The 17,266-nt window shown below is 38.9% G+C and overlaps 2 protein-coding genes across 5 annotated transcripts in view; both read right to left on the reverse strand.

Annotated features, from left to right (window-relative positions):
* The window catches only part of LOC6615159 (innexin shaking-B), a 163,571-nt gene that overhangs the window by 20,293 nt on the left and 126,012 nt on the right, over positions 1 to 17,266 (reverse strand). For 3 of the 4 annotated variants that reach the window (XM_032726351.1, XM_032726350.1, XM_032726353.1), the window contains 2 exons: positions 12,568 to 12,701; positions 12,319 to 12,508 (listed from right to left, as the gene is read on the reverse strand). In XM_032726351.1, coding sequence (XP_032582242.1) covers positions 12,319 to 12,508; positions 12,568 to 12,701 — 324 coding nt within the window. Of the gene's footprint in view, positions 1 to 4,149; positions 4,974 to 7,687; positions 8,058 to 12,318; positions 12,509 to 12,567; positions 12,702 to 17,266 lie in introns of those variants that run through there. The other variant, XM_032726352.1, reaches the window with a different exon arrangement.
* Positions 193 to 4,086, reverse strand: LOC116802297 (coiled-coil domain-containing protein 8-like). The gene has a single exon (XM_032726355.1). The coding sequence runs from the start codon at positions 2,822 to 2,824 to the stop codon at positions 1,928 to 1,930; it is 897 nt and encodes a 298-aa protein (XP_032582246.1). The 5' UTR covers positions 2,825 to 4,086; the 3' UTR covers positions 193 to 1,927.

Below are 17,266 nucleotides of genomic sequence, written 5' to 3' on the forward strand. Positions count from 1 at the left end.
CAAAATATGCCCTTCACTTTAGTTCTTGGACTTTAAATCTATATTATTTTTGATCAATTGGCACCAAGTACAAAATTCTTGTTTTGCATTGCCTTAACGTTACAATTATTTGAAATTAGCATAGAAATAGTAATAGCCGAATCTATGTACATAATATAACAAAATAAATTTCGAAAATAATTGTCATTAGAGTATTCAGCTTGCGACGTGTGAAAAATTAGAGTAGACATTGTCTAGTAGACTTCGATTCGTAGGTGATTATGACTGCACGTCGTGCATCAAGAAATCAAATAACGAAATTGGCTAAAACTCCAAATATGTAAATTCGATTCTTAGATCAAAATTGATTTCTGCCCCGAAAATCATTTTCTACGCGCGCATATACTCGTTCACGATTATTGTTTTTACTCACACAAGCAAGCAAATTCCATTTTTAGATTTTGAACGCTCTCACTTTTACGCGAGCAGAGAGAAGGCAATTTTGGCCGTCACCAAAAAGTGGCTGCATAGTGCAAAACCAATGCCAACAACCCATTTTCCAAAAGTCCGTAATACTACGTATTGCTGACGTCATATGTTAGTATAAGATTATACTTTAGTGTTACGTAACAGAAATATTAATAATCCCGTATATATATATCAGCTGTTTAAAACAGCTTTTTGGAGCGTCGTGCTTACGTGCGCTTGCTAGCAAACAACACAATCGGTTTTAAGTTAATAAAAAAGGAACAAAGAAAAGTTCGTATTAAACAGGTTATAATAAGATTGAAGGGGGCTGTTTTGTACTATGTGTTTGTGATTGTGAACTGTTGAATTTCTTGAGTTTGTCCCGGTAATTTAGTGTTGTAAATAGCTCTTTTAGGTGTTCAAACAACAGTTAAGATTTAACCTGAGTTTCGCATAGTTTCACCATAATACTTGTATCTATACTGCGTTCTAGGAAATTTAATTAGGGAGAAATTTTAGTTTTTAGGACCTAACCCTACCTTTTCAAATTCGGAGTAATCTCAGCTGAAAGGGAGTTAAACCAGGATGTTGCTGAATTGTTTCATTATTGTTGTATTATTTTTGTGGTTATTATTTGTAAAATTATTCAATATGGAATCACTATCACGAAATCAGTTGATTTTTGCTTGGACTACAAAGAGTATACGAAATTTGAGAAATCCCTATACGAAAATTAGCTAATTAAATTTTAAAATTAAAGGGCCGAAGCCATGACCGAAATTTTTGGGATTCTCATAGATATGGTCTACTGTAAGTCAATGCAACAAAAACATAATGTATATATCTTACTCCTTTCCGGAGTTACCAACTAAAAAAGAGATAATGCTATAGTCGAGTTTCCTCGACTATCAGATACCCGTTACTCAGCTAGTGAATGCGAAGCCGAAATTTCATTATTTCTCTGGGATATCGATAGATATTGGGGAATAAAATGAAAAAAAAATTTGGTCGTGGAGTGTGCGTCTAAAACAATTATTTGCAAATCGATAGAAATTTACAAGACTAAAAAATGTGAAAAAATATAAACACGTTTTCCAAAAGGGTGGGTGTGGCAGTTTTGGGCGGTTTGTGGGCGTTCGAGTGTGCGTGGCAACATGGGTCAACAAACTTGCGCTTCGTCATTTTCTCCAGAATCTGAATGCTGAATCTCAACCTTCTAGCATTTATATTGTTCCTGAGATCTCGACGTTCATACGGACAGACGGACATGGCTAAATCCACTCGGCTATTAATCCTGATCATGAATATATATATATATATATATATATATATATATATGTATATATATATATATATATATATGCAACGCCCACAATTTTTGGTAATATTAAAGATATGAACTTGTGTAACCCAATACAAAAACACAAAATAAATATTTGTCTCCACCTTGAAGATATTTATTTTCGCCACAATAAGGTTTTCAGACTATAGTGCAATTCATGTCCGTTATGCATTTACTTATTATATTTTTGGATTGCTGATCAATCACTCCCTCTCTATCTATCCCTCCCTCTTTTTCGGGGTCAGCCTCAGATATATCATCATCCTCAGTATAAGTATTAAGCTTAGCCTCCTCCATAACTTCAATCTCAGCCACAGCCGTAGGGTCAGCTCCGGCCATAACTTCAACATCCATCTCAGGGTCAGCCTCGGCAAGAACTTCAATCTCAACCTCGGGAAAAACTTTAACCTCTGCCTTACAGTCAGCCCTAGCCAAAACTTCAGCCTCAGCCTTAGGGTCAGCATCAGCCATCATTTCAACCTCGGTCATAGGGTCAATGTCAACCTCAGCCATATCATCATCCTCAGTATTAGTCTTAGGGTCAGCCTCCTCCATAACTTCAATCTCAGCCTCAGCCGTAGGATCAGCTTTGTCCATAACTTCAAAATCAATCTCAGGGTCAGCCTCGGGCAACACTTCAATCTCTTCCTTAGGGTCAGCCTCGGCCAAAACTTCAACATGTGCCAGAGGGTCAACCTCGTCCATAACTTCAACCTCTATATTGGGGTCAGTCCCGGCCAAAACTCCAAACTCTGACTGAGGGTAAGCCTCGCCCATAACTCCAAACTCCGTATTAGGGTCAGCCTCTGCTGTAACTTGAACCTCAGCCTCAGCCGTATACTCACCATCAACGGTAACTTCAGCCATAGTCGGAGCTATTTCTCCAAGAGTAGCCTCAACCTGAACAGAGTTGTTACGTTGTGGTGCTGGCGCATTCCGAACGCGATCCAGGTTATTCCTGGGATTTAGACTCGCCGGTGGGGAGTATGGAACCATACGATTGCGTAATTTCTTGAAAATGATCTTATTGTTCATCTTTCTGATAAATGCTTAAAACACAAGAACACTTGAAAGAACACTTATTTTCGAAGTCGTCTCAAAATAGAAACTGGTTCGATGAAGCCCTTTGCATTGATTTCATCGCCTTCTATCGTTTCGATAGTAATGTTTATAGTTTCATTAAGTTTCTTTCCCTAGCGTTTCAGAATGTTGGTATGTATTTGAGATATATAAAGGTCCCTGATTATATAAAGGTCCTTCTGTTAGGAAAACGTTCCGATGTTACTTCAAACACAACAAACAAGTGCCAGTGTTTGTTCTTAAATTAAAGTTATGAGAGGTTTACACATACAAAGTCCTCCGACTGATGGTGGGAAAGTCTTTTCAGGCTAATGCATTTAATTATACCACGTACATTACTTTCCCCCAAATAAAGTTGTTTCTAGCGCCTCAGCTCATATTTGAGCCCATCGATCGCCCAAAGACACTAGAATAACAAGATGCGTAACGCCATAAGATATTTTTGCACACGATTATTTAGGGCCAGCACAAGAGCTTGTTCCAGGCTCTTTAGAATTTTTGTATAGTGTAATTTATGGCCGTTACGCATCTTCTTATTATAATATCTTTGGATTGCCAAGCAATCACTCGCTCTCCATTTATTCCCCTCTCTTTTTTGCCCAGTATCTCCGTCTCTGCCTGACATCCCCTACGTCACAGATCCAACTATCTTTGGGATACTCGCAGCGATACAAGGCCAGGCCATTCGGCAGCAACAATAACAAAGCACGCAAGAAATACTTAAACAATTTCATTTGGCTCACAATAGGCCAAAACCGCAAAACAAAATAAAAAAAGAAAATCGGAAATAAGTGGAACAAATATTTGGATATTGAAAAGTATGTATATATCCCAATGGTGCGCTCAGTCGGCGAGAAATCGCTTAATTACTTAATCCATCAAATCATTCAACGCCCCCAAACATCACGATCCACTGATCTATGGCTGATTTCTCGTTCGACTTTTTCTGACTGAATCGCTACGCAGGCGTAGCCTTTAAAGAGGATGAGTTATGGCGTCGAATTTTAATTAATGTTGCCTTAAAAAACAGAGTTGCTTAATTACCGTTGGCCAATAGATTACTTTATTCGCTTGACACTTTAATTTCCTGAAAACTCTTTCAAACGAGATGTTTTTAAGAGGGCAGTATTCCCATTTACACGTTTATTAGATAGTTTAGTTATACAGCAAATTAATAATACGATCAAAAATGTTTTCATGATTCGGGGATTGATTGGTATTGATAGTTATTGGAAAGTAGATTATGTTTCAAGTGGTCCGGAGACACAACCTTCATATACCTGAAAGAAGAGGCAGAAGCAGACCCACTGGTAGTACTTGTAGTGCTTCTTGTCCGCCGGATCACCGTCGGAGTTGCCGATGCCCGGATATGGAACCGACACGCCCTGCTTCTTCAGGAAGAGGCTCTTGAGCGTGTAGGTGGACTGGATCCAGCAGTACGTGTTGAGCACATCCTCTGGAATATCTTTGGTGTGCACACAATCGATCGGATTGCCAACGTACTGGCGTGTGGTTATAATTAGCGAGAATGACATCAGAATCATCACAGTTATTGAGTAATGCAGGCGGAATACTATCGAATCGGTTTTAACGTGACTGACCTTTACAAGGTTTTTCAATCCACGAAATATATCTAACATGGTTTGTCGTCAGCGAAAGCTGGCAAGATCGGCGATGATTCTCTCTAGCCTCCCTTCTTGCTTTTATCGTTTGTTATCGATTGGTTCGCGTTGCGTATCGATAGTATCAGTGTCAAAATATCAGAGTATCGTGTGGCTACCGATCGACTGTGCTACCGAATCCTGGCTGTGCTTTCTTTTGCGCGGCAGGCCCATTATCGACGCATCGGCTAATCGGGACTCGAACCGGAACCGGAAGCGCGGTTGCTGGTAGTTCCGGTGGTGAGGGTGGTGCAGGTGCTGCAGGTGGCGCGGATGGCTTTCCAATTCTTCGGTTTGCGGCGTGTTCGTTGTAGTGGATGTGACTATCGCAGAGCTGGGCATCTTCGGGTTCGTTCCTCTGCTCTCTGGTGTTCTCAGCCCGCTGTTTTACATTGACACTTTTTTGTGATTTTTCTGAGCTTGGTCTTTTTTAATGGTTAGTGCTGACAACGGGATGAAATATTTTTGATTTCACAATTTTTCGCGTTTTCACTTCTATATTTTCACAAAGCTCACTGCATTATGGGACTATTCAAGATTTTTCGCGTGTTTGAAATTTAGCATAACGAATTTTTAAGTTAATTAATCGGAAACACTATTTTATGAAATCACATATGCTTTCCTCATTGTTGTACATTTGCCCATTGATCAATCATTGTGAAAAGGTTACTCAGACTACTTTTTTCTGAATGAAAAACTAACATTTTTACCTCCTTATTGTTTACTAATATATTTATTTTTGGCTCACGTTTCATTTTATTATATTGTGCATTTTAGTCTAAAACAACGCGAAGGAAACTAGACTATATGGGAAATCAAGTGCTAGCACTTTTCTCGGTATTTGAATATTTTTTTTTTGCTTAAATACCATTGGAAATTGCGCAAAGAAACAAAACAAATAAAAAACTATTCGAGAATATAAATAAAATGTGGCATCACCCCCTCCTTCACATATGTTAATAAACTTATGCTGACTGACGTAGGGGAAAAATAGAAGACCAAAAACTGGAGAACAACTGTTTCCAAATGAACTGTAAATTTTAAAATTGCAATGTTTATAAACAAACTTTCCCGCCGAGCTGCCGATAATAAAATCAAAACAACACCGATAGCAAAAAGCTAACTGCGAAAAATTAATTTGAGTACACAAAAAAAATTAGTTTTGACCAAGTTGAACGTTTGTTTATTAAATATCAATAAAATCATGTGTGAAATATTTATGGACACATTAGATTATTGGTTTAATATTTACAAGAAAACTTGCTTGAAAAATATAATTTTTATACTTATAATTAATTAATAATGAATAGTAATTTGGACTATCTTTTCTTCAGTGTACTCAAAAAAGAAAAGTCCACGCACACCCCGTGAAAATTGCGTATACGCACACGTGGCCAGCAAAGTCAAAGGCGAAGGCTGACCAGCGGCAGTCTAAGAATCCGCCCCGCTATCAGATCGGAGTGGATCGGGGAATATAGCCCAAGGAGGGAGCATCGTTAATCTATTTCGTAATCCAGCAGAGTTCAGGCCGATCTCCGATTTGTTTATAAAACACACAACAGATATCTCCCCATCGACCTGTTTGGGCTTCCTGCCTGCACTTGACATTTCAACGAAACTATTTCGTTGCTCGGCATTGTGAAATATGCCAGAAATGCTGCATAGATAATGGAGGGATCGGAGATAAAACTCAGGGACTACCCAAAATCTGTGACTTCTCATTTGTTTTTCCCCACAGCGCGTGCTCATTATTATAATATGGACAAAGTATGAAAGCGAGATACGACATTCCAAGAATTTAAAAAGGTGACTAATTGGGATTTTCCCTCGTCCAAAAACAAAGAAACAAAATTAAAATACGGTGGAAGAACATTTTCCGCCGGGATATGGTACTCGTAAAATTGAACAACTGCCGATCGGCTCGATTTGAGTTCACTTTCGAATGCAACCAGTGGAGAATGCTAACAAAAACATATATTCCCCCGATCAAAAGCGGCCAGCACACTTTGAAGTCGACTGGCATCAGAATCCGAAATGAAACCGATTTTATTTCAATGTTTTCAGAGTCAATACGGTTGAGGTGGCCAAAGAAGTTCGATTTGGGAAAATGTTTCATAACTTTGAATACATTTTTTTGCAGGTGATGGGTCTTAAAGTGGTTGTCAGTGGTAAGACAATGAAAATCCCTGTCTTAGGCTTTCCCAAGACCATATTCGTATATGTGACTGTAGCGATTAAGGTTGTCAAAAATCCATGAATACAATAATTCTTAATTTTTTATTTTTACTAAATGCCTGCAGATAGATGAATAAACTGACAGTACTTTTCCCTTGGATTTTTTAATATTTTATTTGTGTTTTCTAAATAATACGTGGTTTAATTCTTACTGATGCCTCCATATTTTGTATATTTTAAAATAAGTTACTTTATTTTTCTTCCATTTAAGAATTTACAATTTTGCGAGTTCACAGACCTGCTTCATGAAATAAAACTGTCTTTAACATTAAAATTGTAAACGATGACCAACTAGACTGTATGAAAAGTTGAACAACTTTTTGATTAAATTCGTATTAAATTTAAACACAAACACTCAACCTATTCAAGCCTATTCAATTTCCGGCATCAATCAGTTTGATGCAAGAAAGTACTACTTAAGAAAATTAAAGCAACAGTTACTTTAAAAGTTACTCAAACTTTATGTTTCATGCCCAATTATGTGCGAATGATAATACGACAGCAACCTCACATAAAATATAAAAATAAAATGAACAATAAAAATTGTATTTTTGTTTTTTCGGTTTTTTTTTTTTTGGTTTTTGGACAATTGTGTCGAATGTTAATTGTAAAAATTTGTGGATCGCCTGTTTGTTTTCGGTTTTTGGTTTTCGGTTTCGGGGGCAACACATGGCCCCCGAATTCGCAGTTTGTTTATTTACTTTGTAAGAGTTAATTATGATCAAGCGGTGGCCTGCACACAGCCCCTACAATACTATATATACGTGTATATATAAATATAATTTCTGATTCTGTGGGCATGTGGCTTCCTACTATATGTTATGATCCCGTAATGCAGTCAATGATCTTTCGTGGATGTTGTGAAAATATAGAAAACGCTCTGTGTTTGTTTGCACACTATTTGCCCGAATTGAGTTCTCACACTTGTCGTTTGATTTGGGATATCGACGCTATCGTTGTTATCGGTTTAATCGGCTTAGACGGCGCGTGTTATCGGTTTCATCGCGCGGGATAAGCGCGGGTCACGTGTCCGACATGGTCGAACCTTATATCGGGTGACTCTGTGCACATCAACCTCACATTTTTCGATCGCTCACTGGTAAAAAAAAAACTTCGATGGGTTTGCAGTTGCGGAAAATAAATCGGAATACGGATTTTCCCTGGTTTCAGGTTTTTTTCTGTCCGTGCTTTTCTTCGAGATCAGTTCAGGCGGAGAAACTGCGGATTTTGGAGCAGCAGGAGCAGAAAAAAAGACGCGCACGTTCACTTTGCCAACGCAACAGACACTGGCGGGACTGGCCAAGAAAAGACACTCGGAAAATGGCCTGCCCACAGCTGACAGGCAGAGAGACAGCGAGACAGAGGGAGAATGAGAGGGAAATCCAGACAGTGACAGAGAGCGGGGAAAATCCAGAGAGCAGATCTCTGTGCTGCCAACAATTTTTGGGAGGCAGCAACGCGTTCCCTGCTCGCGAGACACGCACACTTCCGGTGGGAAAAGCGAGGGCCCAGTCGCGGGTGGGGGAACAGAGTCTGAAAATGGTGCGGTGCGGAGGGGGGAGTGGCTGTAGAGAAACCAGGAGCTGCACTCGCCGGCCATAAACAACAATAGTAGTTGCAACAATCTGCTGCCAGGCCCAATGCCTAAAACAAAAGGCCTGAGCACACCCTTCCCACTTATATTCGAATCCCCACCCCTTTTTCGATTTAAGGGATCAAAACATTGCTTAGGATGGTGGACAAAATCCGAAGCATACTAAATTATACTTGGAACATAATTTAATTTCAAAACATTTAATTTTAGCCAATGCAAATGAATATCACTTCTTTAACAAAGAAGCACCTATACTGTAGTAGTAAGGCCTTCTCGCACTTATTTAATATTGGCAGTTGGTACTTTGATTTTGAGATATATAATATATTATTTAAATTTCGGAATAAAAAAACAGTTTGGGTCCACTGTGCATTTGGGCCAACTATTTACATATTCGTATTTATTTCTCGCACGCTCGCGAATGACAACGAAAGCGACAACGAGACGGAGAAAGGGGAGCTAAGAACGGAGAAAGGAGTGCGGAGGCGAAAGCACAATCCGAGTGACAACGAAAACGACAGCGACAACCCTACGAAGACCCGATATCTAATGATTTGATGCGACATCATAAGGAGTCTGACTCCGAGCTGCAAGCTCTTTGCGGAAAGGGGATTGCAAAAATGCACCGTGAAAAAATTAGATGAACTTTTATCGAACTTGGTGGTATTATTTATCTGCTTGCTGAAACGTGTGAATCCAGAGGATCCTTTTTTGGTTAATTATATTGTCGCATCAATTCAAAAACAAATTATGTTGTTTTCCTATTACCATATTCATAATTATTTAATTAGAAGGCCATAAGTATGTAGTGATTTTTCGCACATGTATTATTTTCGCTCAGTGTCTGAAAGAAGGGTTCCGCTTTGCATTGTTGTGATTTCCGCTCATTATTGCTGCAATCAGGCGGCCGAAGCCCTTTGTCCTGTGGCAGGACATGTGACGTGGCGAGAGGCCGGAGTAGGGATTTATGCGTATTTTGATTCCTGCGCCTAGACGTCATGCGGAGCATATCAATTAGAGTTTTATGAGGACGAGCGCAGCTGGAGTGGTGGGCATAAAAACTGTCTGACATATCCGCTGGTCGATTTGATTAAGTTGTCCCATCGCGACCAGCTGCCTTGGCTTACAGCTGGCCAAGATAATAGGACAAATTTCGGATTTGGTTTTTTGTATTCATACATTTTAATTCTTATAAAAGTGCTCTTAAGTTCTTGCAATACCAAGGCCAAGGCGAGAGTGGTATTGCATCTTTTTCGAAAGACTTTATTTGGAATTGAAATGCTCATCGCTCCTATTATTGGCTCCTCAAGTGTGGCAATATCTGTATCCGAATCCCGTTCTGTGTTTGTATCTCTATCTCGGCAGCTGGCGCAGTCGCCACAAAAATGTGTGGAGGCAGGCTGGCCATCAAAATTCAATTGGTTTGAGACACTACGTGAGTCGCCTGGCATACTCAGTCCCGGAAAAATCCTCCGTCTTGAGACAATGGCGGATCCCTCTGCATAATTCGGCCATTAGGCTATGTTTTGTTGGCCCTGGTTTCCGGGGACTCTGGCAGACATTGACGCGGCGTAGACAATGTCCGGAAAAAGCCTTGCTTTCCCTCATTAATGCACCCGAAAAACATTACCCGGATGGGAAATGCATGGCTACTTTTCTGATTTCTCGCCATTGGGCCCTGCGCCAAATGATGCATTAAAACCGAAGGGAGACGGCCGGCCAAGGCGAAACAGAAACGTTAATTATGTCTTGGACTTGGAAAAGGTGTCTTCGGCTAAGGGGTTATTGTAGAAAGTGTTCAGGTGAAATGTCCCATAGTTTTCGTTGCTGTATAAAATAAAGTCAAGAGAATTCAAATGTTCTGATGGCCAGATGCTAGGGAATATCTTTATCCCATAAAAAATGTGCTCATTGAGCAGAGCTGAGTCGGGGAACTGGTTCCCCGGCCACTTTCATGTAGTTTCTCGTTTCCGACAATCACTTTGATGGACTGCTCGATGGTTTGTTGGCGAGCCGCTCCTTTGGGACCCCCTTTCTGAACCTCTCCGATCATCATCTCGATCTGGATCTGAATTTTATGATCGACAGCGAACCGCACACGCGGATTTTATGAGCGATGTCAAATGGTTGCGTCAGTTCTTGTTGCGATCGGAAAGAAATATGATTTGTAAGATTGGATATCAAAAACGCTTTAACGAGCTCCTGTTTGCACCGCTTGTTGATTTCTTCTGTTTTATTTGGGTATTCCCCATGGGAGGCAGGTGGAGAATACGCGGACGGCATCCTCGCCCCTCGATCCACACACGCAACATAAATTATAATTTTTTCAGCACCCGCTCGCCCAGCAGGACGGTGGCGTAAATAAATAAAATTAATGGAAATATCAAGCACACTGCGCATAAAATTGATAAAAGACGTCCACGTTCCCGCATTGGGGAAAGTTCGAAAAGTTGGGGGCAAAATACGGGGCTCCACCCATCGGTTCTGTTAGGTTTGGGTTTAAACGGGGTCAAGCGATTGCATTCAGTGCTTTTTCTGTTTTTAACAAAAATAGCGCAACCAAATATAATAACAGAGCGCACCGAGCTCGAAGAACTGGAGAAAGCGAGGCGTCCCAAAATAGTTGCTGCATCTTTTTCCGGTGCAGCGGCCACATCGCTGCCCCACTGCAACGCACAATGTGCAACATGCAGCATGGGCGGGGAGCAACTGCAGCGTCTGCGCCGCATTAATGCATCACACACCCGATCCTTCGGCTTGACGGCGGAACAAAAGAGACAACGCCTCGAAAAGTGCGAAAGGTCATTGTTGTCAGTTGCTGGTGGCTGCTTGTTGGTCTTCCAGCGGTGCAGTGACCACCAGTTCCGCATCTCCCCAGGGGGCGGCTAGACGGGTTCCTTCGGCTGTCCCATGCTAGTGGCAAATATCGAGGGCTAATTCTACGTATTTTGGGGATTGATATCGGCACACACGCCATGTGTGAAATCTAATAAAGTCTTTTTAAACTGGCATTGTACTTCATATTCTAATTAATTTCGATTTTAAATTGGGTAAGCCTCCTGTGATTTGATTGTTTAATTTAGGCTTGGTAAAATGGTATAATGCGCAAACTGAGTGGTAAAAAAATGCTTATGCGATCACTGACGTACATATAATCCGATAAATAAGACAACTTTCGTTTACCAGAAGCTTACTAACAGTAAAAGGTAAAACTACGTAGTTATCGCTAAAGAGTAATGCACATTTTTCATGGCACCTTAAATATTTAGTCGTAAAATTCTTAAAACAGTTTAACAGAATATAATCGTTTCTGTGGCTGCCATTTTCATTATAATTCTCATTGAAAGGACTTGCTAAAAAAATGTATGGAAAGGAATAGGATGAAAACTATTAAGCCAGAATGGCTGGCCTGTTATCATCTGAATAATTTTCCTATGACATCCATATAACATAGATGTGAGACATTTTTCTATACATTTTTGTAAAGGTTGATAACAACAACTAATCAAAATCATGGTATACTTATTACAAAAATCATTTGTCATTAAGGATTTCCTTACAGTTAAGCTAAAAGCATGTATAAAGCTTATCTAAAAGCTAAGTTAAACTTTTCGAAATTTTAGCAGATACATGCAGGGAATGGAACCAAATGTATTCGATTCCTTTAGCACATAGAGGAAAATTAAAAAATGTTTTTCCCCTTACTTTAAATGTGTTTTCATAATATATCTGTTGACGCGAGAAAATTAAGCATTTGAATGAAAATAAAATTGTAAAAAGCTCTCAAAGTACAACATTTTTTTTGTCGGATATTGTATGGAACACCGCATGGAGATGCATATTAAAGTTTCCAACCCATGCAAAGCTTCCAAACGCTTTTAGACAGTTCCGTTACCATGGGGAAATGGGCTGTGCTTTTAAGCTTTTAACACAGGGATGCGATCGTTCACATTACTTACCTGAAAAAATAGTGTAAACGCTACCCATTGATAATATTTTGTGTGCTTTATTGTAAGAGGCCCGCGGCCCTGTGAATTGTGAACTCCGGGAAAAGGCACCTCGGAACCTTGCTTCTTCATAAACGCATCGACCACTGTATACGTTGAGTGTATCCAACAATATGTGTTGAGAACATCTTCGGGAATGTCTCTGCAATCGAAAGAATCGCATTAATCGGTAATCTATCTCCCTTTTAAAAGATCACTCACCTTGTATGTACACAGTCTATGGGATTTCCTACGTACTGGCGCGTCGTCACAGCAATCGAGAATGTGATCAGTAATATAACCGTTGCGTTGGTGTGCAGGCGAAAAACAGGTGAATCGATTTTGACATGAGACACCTGTTATACGATATCGATGAGTCATCGGAGGTTATCGTGTTTTGTGTGCGTTTTGTTGGGTTGTCGGTTGATTGTTTTGATGTTTTGTTGGATTATTGGTGTGTTTTAGGAGGGGACGAAGAGAGAGACCATTATTATTGGAGGTATTGGCAGATGATTAAGTTTTATAAGACCAAACGCAAAACGTAACCCAAAATAGTTTAATGAAAACTGATGATGAGACAAATCTCTGGAACGCAAATCGTTTGCCAAATGTCTGATCTGAATGAAATCGAGAGAATAGATCTCACGTGCTTTTTCATTTGGGGTTATATATCTGGGTATGTACTTTCATAAGCAATTTCTTTACCGCTTCAAGGGGCCTTACAATTAGCTAACTCACTTATTGATAAATTGGAGCACTCATTCGCTTGCAACCTGAAGCTATTTGTTTGCTGCCTACGGCTGTGTTACTGACTTTAATCAAGGAGGCATGGATATATTGTTCAAGATGCAGGCGAATAAGGAAGTTTGAGGGTTATTGCGAAATTAATACAAATTGCTTTTGGAAGAATTCTCGAATTCATTTCGGGTTGGCTTTTGTTTTTCTTATAGCAGGTAAGTATAGTAAGGTGTCACAGCAATTGATTCGACTTCCTCAACTAGCTTTAACATAACATTCCTTTCTTTTTGGTATTAATGTGAAACTTAAGAAATCAGAAAACTAAGTTTTATGTGTATGAGAAAGATATAGAGAGGGGTGTGAGAGAAACGAAGAGTGATTGAACTGCTGGGAATGCAAATTATTGAGATTTTTTTGCATTTATGTCGGATATATAATTTACAGATTTATAGACATGAGGACTTCTTTCGATGAAGGAAACGTTGACCACATAATGGCCGCCATATAGGGGTTTTTGCTTAGCCAATCAAAGTTCGCTGCAGATTTCGGTACCGAATTTGAATTATTTGAACTAATAGAGGGATTTTAACGATGACCACTTAATCGATATTTATCAAAATGTAATCGCTCGACTGACTGTCTATGGCTGACAAATCAAAAGAAAACACAGAGTTAGGAGGGAGAGACCTGTGAAATTTCGATAATGCTTGGTTCACAATTGAATTGTTTAAGAATCGATTTGTAATGCAGATTGATTGGCTGAGTGGTAAAGTGAGTGGTTTAAGTTCGGTGGTTTCAGTTGAATTGAAATTTGGAGTGGTGGTTCGTTTTTGTGGCGGCTTTAGCGAGGTGAGTTTCGTGAGCTGAGCTGTGGTGAGAGACATACTTTAAGACGTGAATACTGAATACTGCAGTGATCAGTGATAAGTGATCAATGGTGCCACTTGGTGGTGAGTTGTGATCTGTGATCTTGGTGGTTGGGTGGGCTTAGATGTGTCTTTAGTGGTAGTGGTCGTGTGGTGGTGGTGTGGTGTTTGCGAACGCGACAGCGAGCGAAACAGAGATAGAGTGATATCGAGTGAGAGTGAGTACAATATAGAAACAAATTGAATATATATGTAAGTAGTTGAATGTTAGTTAAATTAGGTATTTATACGTGGTAAAAATCTAAGTGAGTTTGAGATTGAAATTGTTTTGAGTTAAATTGAATTTAATTAAATGTTGCGAAAATGTACGAGAGCTGCTTATATAATATGGTTGAAAATCGTAAACGTTTAATCTAGTTTTTAAGTAAAATCAAACACAATACACAAGTTAGAGTGAGACAAACAGACATACAGAGCGAGAGAGATACATATATTATATATATATAGTGAGATAGATAGTGTTTGTGGCAAAAAGAGAAAGACAGATAGCGCGGCAAAGCTGGGTCTAGACTTCAATATTTCCAGATTTCATATTCGGTTTAGTATGATTTATTAGCTCAAATGGATATGGACTTCCATATGGACAGTGGCCATACTATCATCTGGTTTTATTATATTTTGGCTCTAACACTTCTTCTTTTTTTAGCATTACAATTTTGATTTAGTTATAACAAGTACTGGGTTGTCAACTGGGTGAACTTCGCTCTAGATAATTTTGAAACACAAAATCGCAAGGAGGTCAATTACATCTGGGACTGAGAGCATACAGCTAGCTATTAGTTATATAAAGATATAATTATGGTACGAATATAGTTTGCTTTGTTTCTGTTGGATCGCTGTTGTTGTTTTATTGGATATTGTTGCTGTAAGGTCTTGTAGTTTGGAGTTGTTGGTATCGAGTTTGGAGTTGTTTGTTGGTTGCTGTTTATTTCTTTGCTGGTTTCGGTTTACTTTCTTGTTATATATATACGATACTTAAAGCTTACAGAGATACATACATGTATATAAATATAAAAAGTGTGGTTTTTATCTTGTAGTTGCTATTATTTGTTTTGGTTTTGGTTATGGTAACGCTTTTTTTTCGTTTGCTTTTCTTTTTTTTGCAATTTGTTTATTTATTAGGTGGGGTCGTGAGTTCACGTGAGAGACAGAAAGACTGAGTTGGTTTTTGGGTGGGTAAGTGAATCCGTGATTGATTGGTCGAGATATAGAGAAATATATAGTGAGTAGGTTTATATAGGTTTATTTTAGTTAGATTTTTTTACTTTAGTTATTGGCATTTAATTGACATCGCATTAGTTTCAGCTACATAGAAAGGAAATGAAGGGGTCTTCAGATTTGGCAGCCGACGGCGATTAAATTTGCCATTCCATAGAGAATAAATAGAGAAAGAGAGGGTTCGGGCTTTTGGATAGAGACAGAGTGATTGTGAGTTAACGTGAAAGATAGACAGAGCGGCGTGAATTGTGAGACAGAGCGTGAGGTTGGGAAATTATTATGTTTTCGGGAAGCTTAAAAATCTCCGTAGACAATACATTATTTGCTAAAAAGTAGGCTACATGTTTAGATTTATACCAAATAGATGAGAAGTTAGAAAGTGTTAATATTAAAACAAACGGGTTCTCCAAAAAAATACAGACATAATCTATGCTTTAAATATATAAACATAAACAAAACGTAAAAATTTGTTTAGCACGGAATTTAGATGCTAACTGATTCAATGATTGTCCATTAATATTAAAATAAATCTGAATTATTAAATTATAAACATAGTTATTTAAATAAAAATAGCTCAAAGTAACTGGGGATGCATTTAATGAAATGCATGTTATTGAACCAAATAACCCAGTTTATTTATTAAAATTTAAATAGCTTACACGATTAGTTGCTAAATAAAAGTTGCTAAAAAACTTTTTATGAATAAATTATCAGAAAATGTGTAGTCTACTTCTTTGCAAAAGGATGTTTTGAATCAGACAAAGATTTTCAGTTTTGACTCAGGATTACTGGGAAATTAAATCGGGTTAACTGGCTTTCGTAGTGTGCTGGCGTGTGTGAGCTTAGTTTCGGCATTTGCTAATTTGATGCTGATTTGTGACTTTGGTGACTTTTGGTGAAACGTGACTTTCGTGAACTCGTGATCGTGATCGTGACTTGGTGTTTATTCGTGTCCTGTGCTTTTGGCGTGTTTCACTTTTAGCTGTTTTTTCTGTCTTTTTGTTAATTGCTTAACATATTGTTTGGCATTAAGATTTTGCAATACTCATTGTATTTTTGCTGTTGTAGTTTTGTGGTGATTTTGGTGAGAGGCAGGAGCAGATTTTTGCATTTCGTTCATCACAACTGGCACAGTATAAATAAATTTCTTTGGTTTAGTTTGTTTGGCGTGAGTTCTGTTGGGATGTTGGGTCCAAATTGGCAGAGTTTTTACATTTGATTTAGCAGAGGTCAATCTTTAAGTGAGGCGTTTACTTTTGGATTTCTGGGTGTTTTTCTCATACAGTTTTTTTGCACTTTCCAGGGCTTGGACTCGGGTTCAAACAGACACTATACAAAAAACTTATTTCATATCAACGATAGAGAGGGCAATAGAGAAAGAGACGGAGAGCGTGAGCAGATAGAAATGAGAGTGAGCTGTGGAAAGAGACAGAACGATGATCTTTGGTAGGCGGAAATAAAAAGTAAACATAAGGAAAACCATAAAGCGAAGGTGTTTACGTAACGGAATTGAAACGAGCAAAGAAAATGGGAAATGCGCGCACACATAAAACAGAAACAGAAGAAGTGGATGGTTTTTCCAGGGTTGCGGAAAGCTACAGTGCGGCCCATGCAGTAAGGACATGTGGTTCAAATCCTTACTATCGTGCATTTAGTTATAATGCAAACCTTCGAAATCATTTTACCTTAGAGGTATTTCCTCTTGTTTTGTTACCAATTAAAATGCACATCTTTTAAGTTTATTTGCAGTTAATTTATTTCATATTTTAGAGTGCTCTATTTCAGGCAAATAATCACTTTACAGGGTTCAAATTGAAATTTTCAGCCTGTGCTGAAGATCCGCAATATCTCGCCTTACACCCCCGGCACGCACTGTACGCCGATCCCCCGCCCCTAGGACTCGAAAATCCTTTGACTTGCCCAATTTGGGCGAGTGCACCCTTGGGTTATAATGAAATTCAGCCCAAGTGGATGAGCAAAGACTGTTTCCCCCTCCCTCAGAAGTCCAGCACCGCCTTTTGTTCGACCACCATGTTAGA

This window comes from Drosophila sechellia, chromosome X (assembly GCF_004382195.2).
Source record: "Drosophila sechellia strain sech25 chromosome X, ASM438219v1, whole genome shotgun sequence".
NCBI lineage: Eukaryota > Metazoa > Arthropoda > Insecta > Diptera > Drosophilidae > Drosophila > Drosophila sechellia.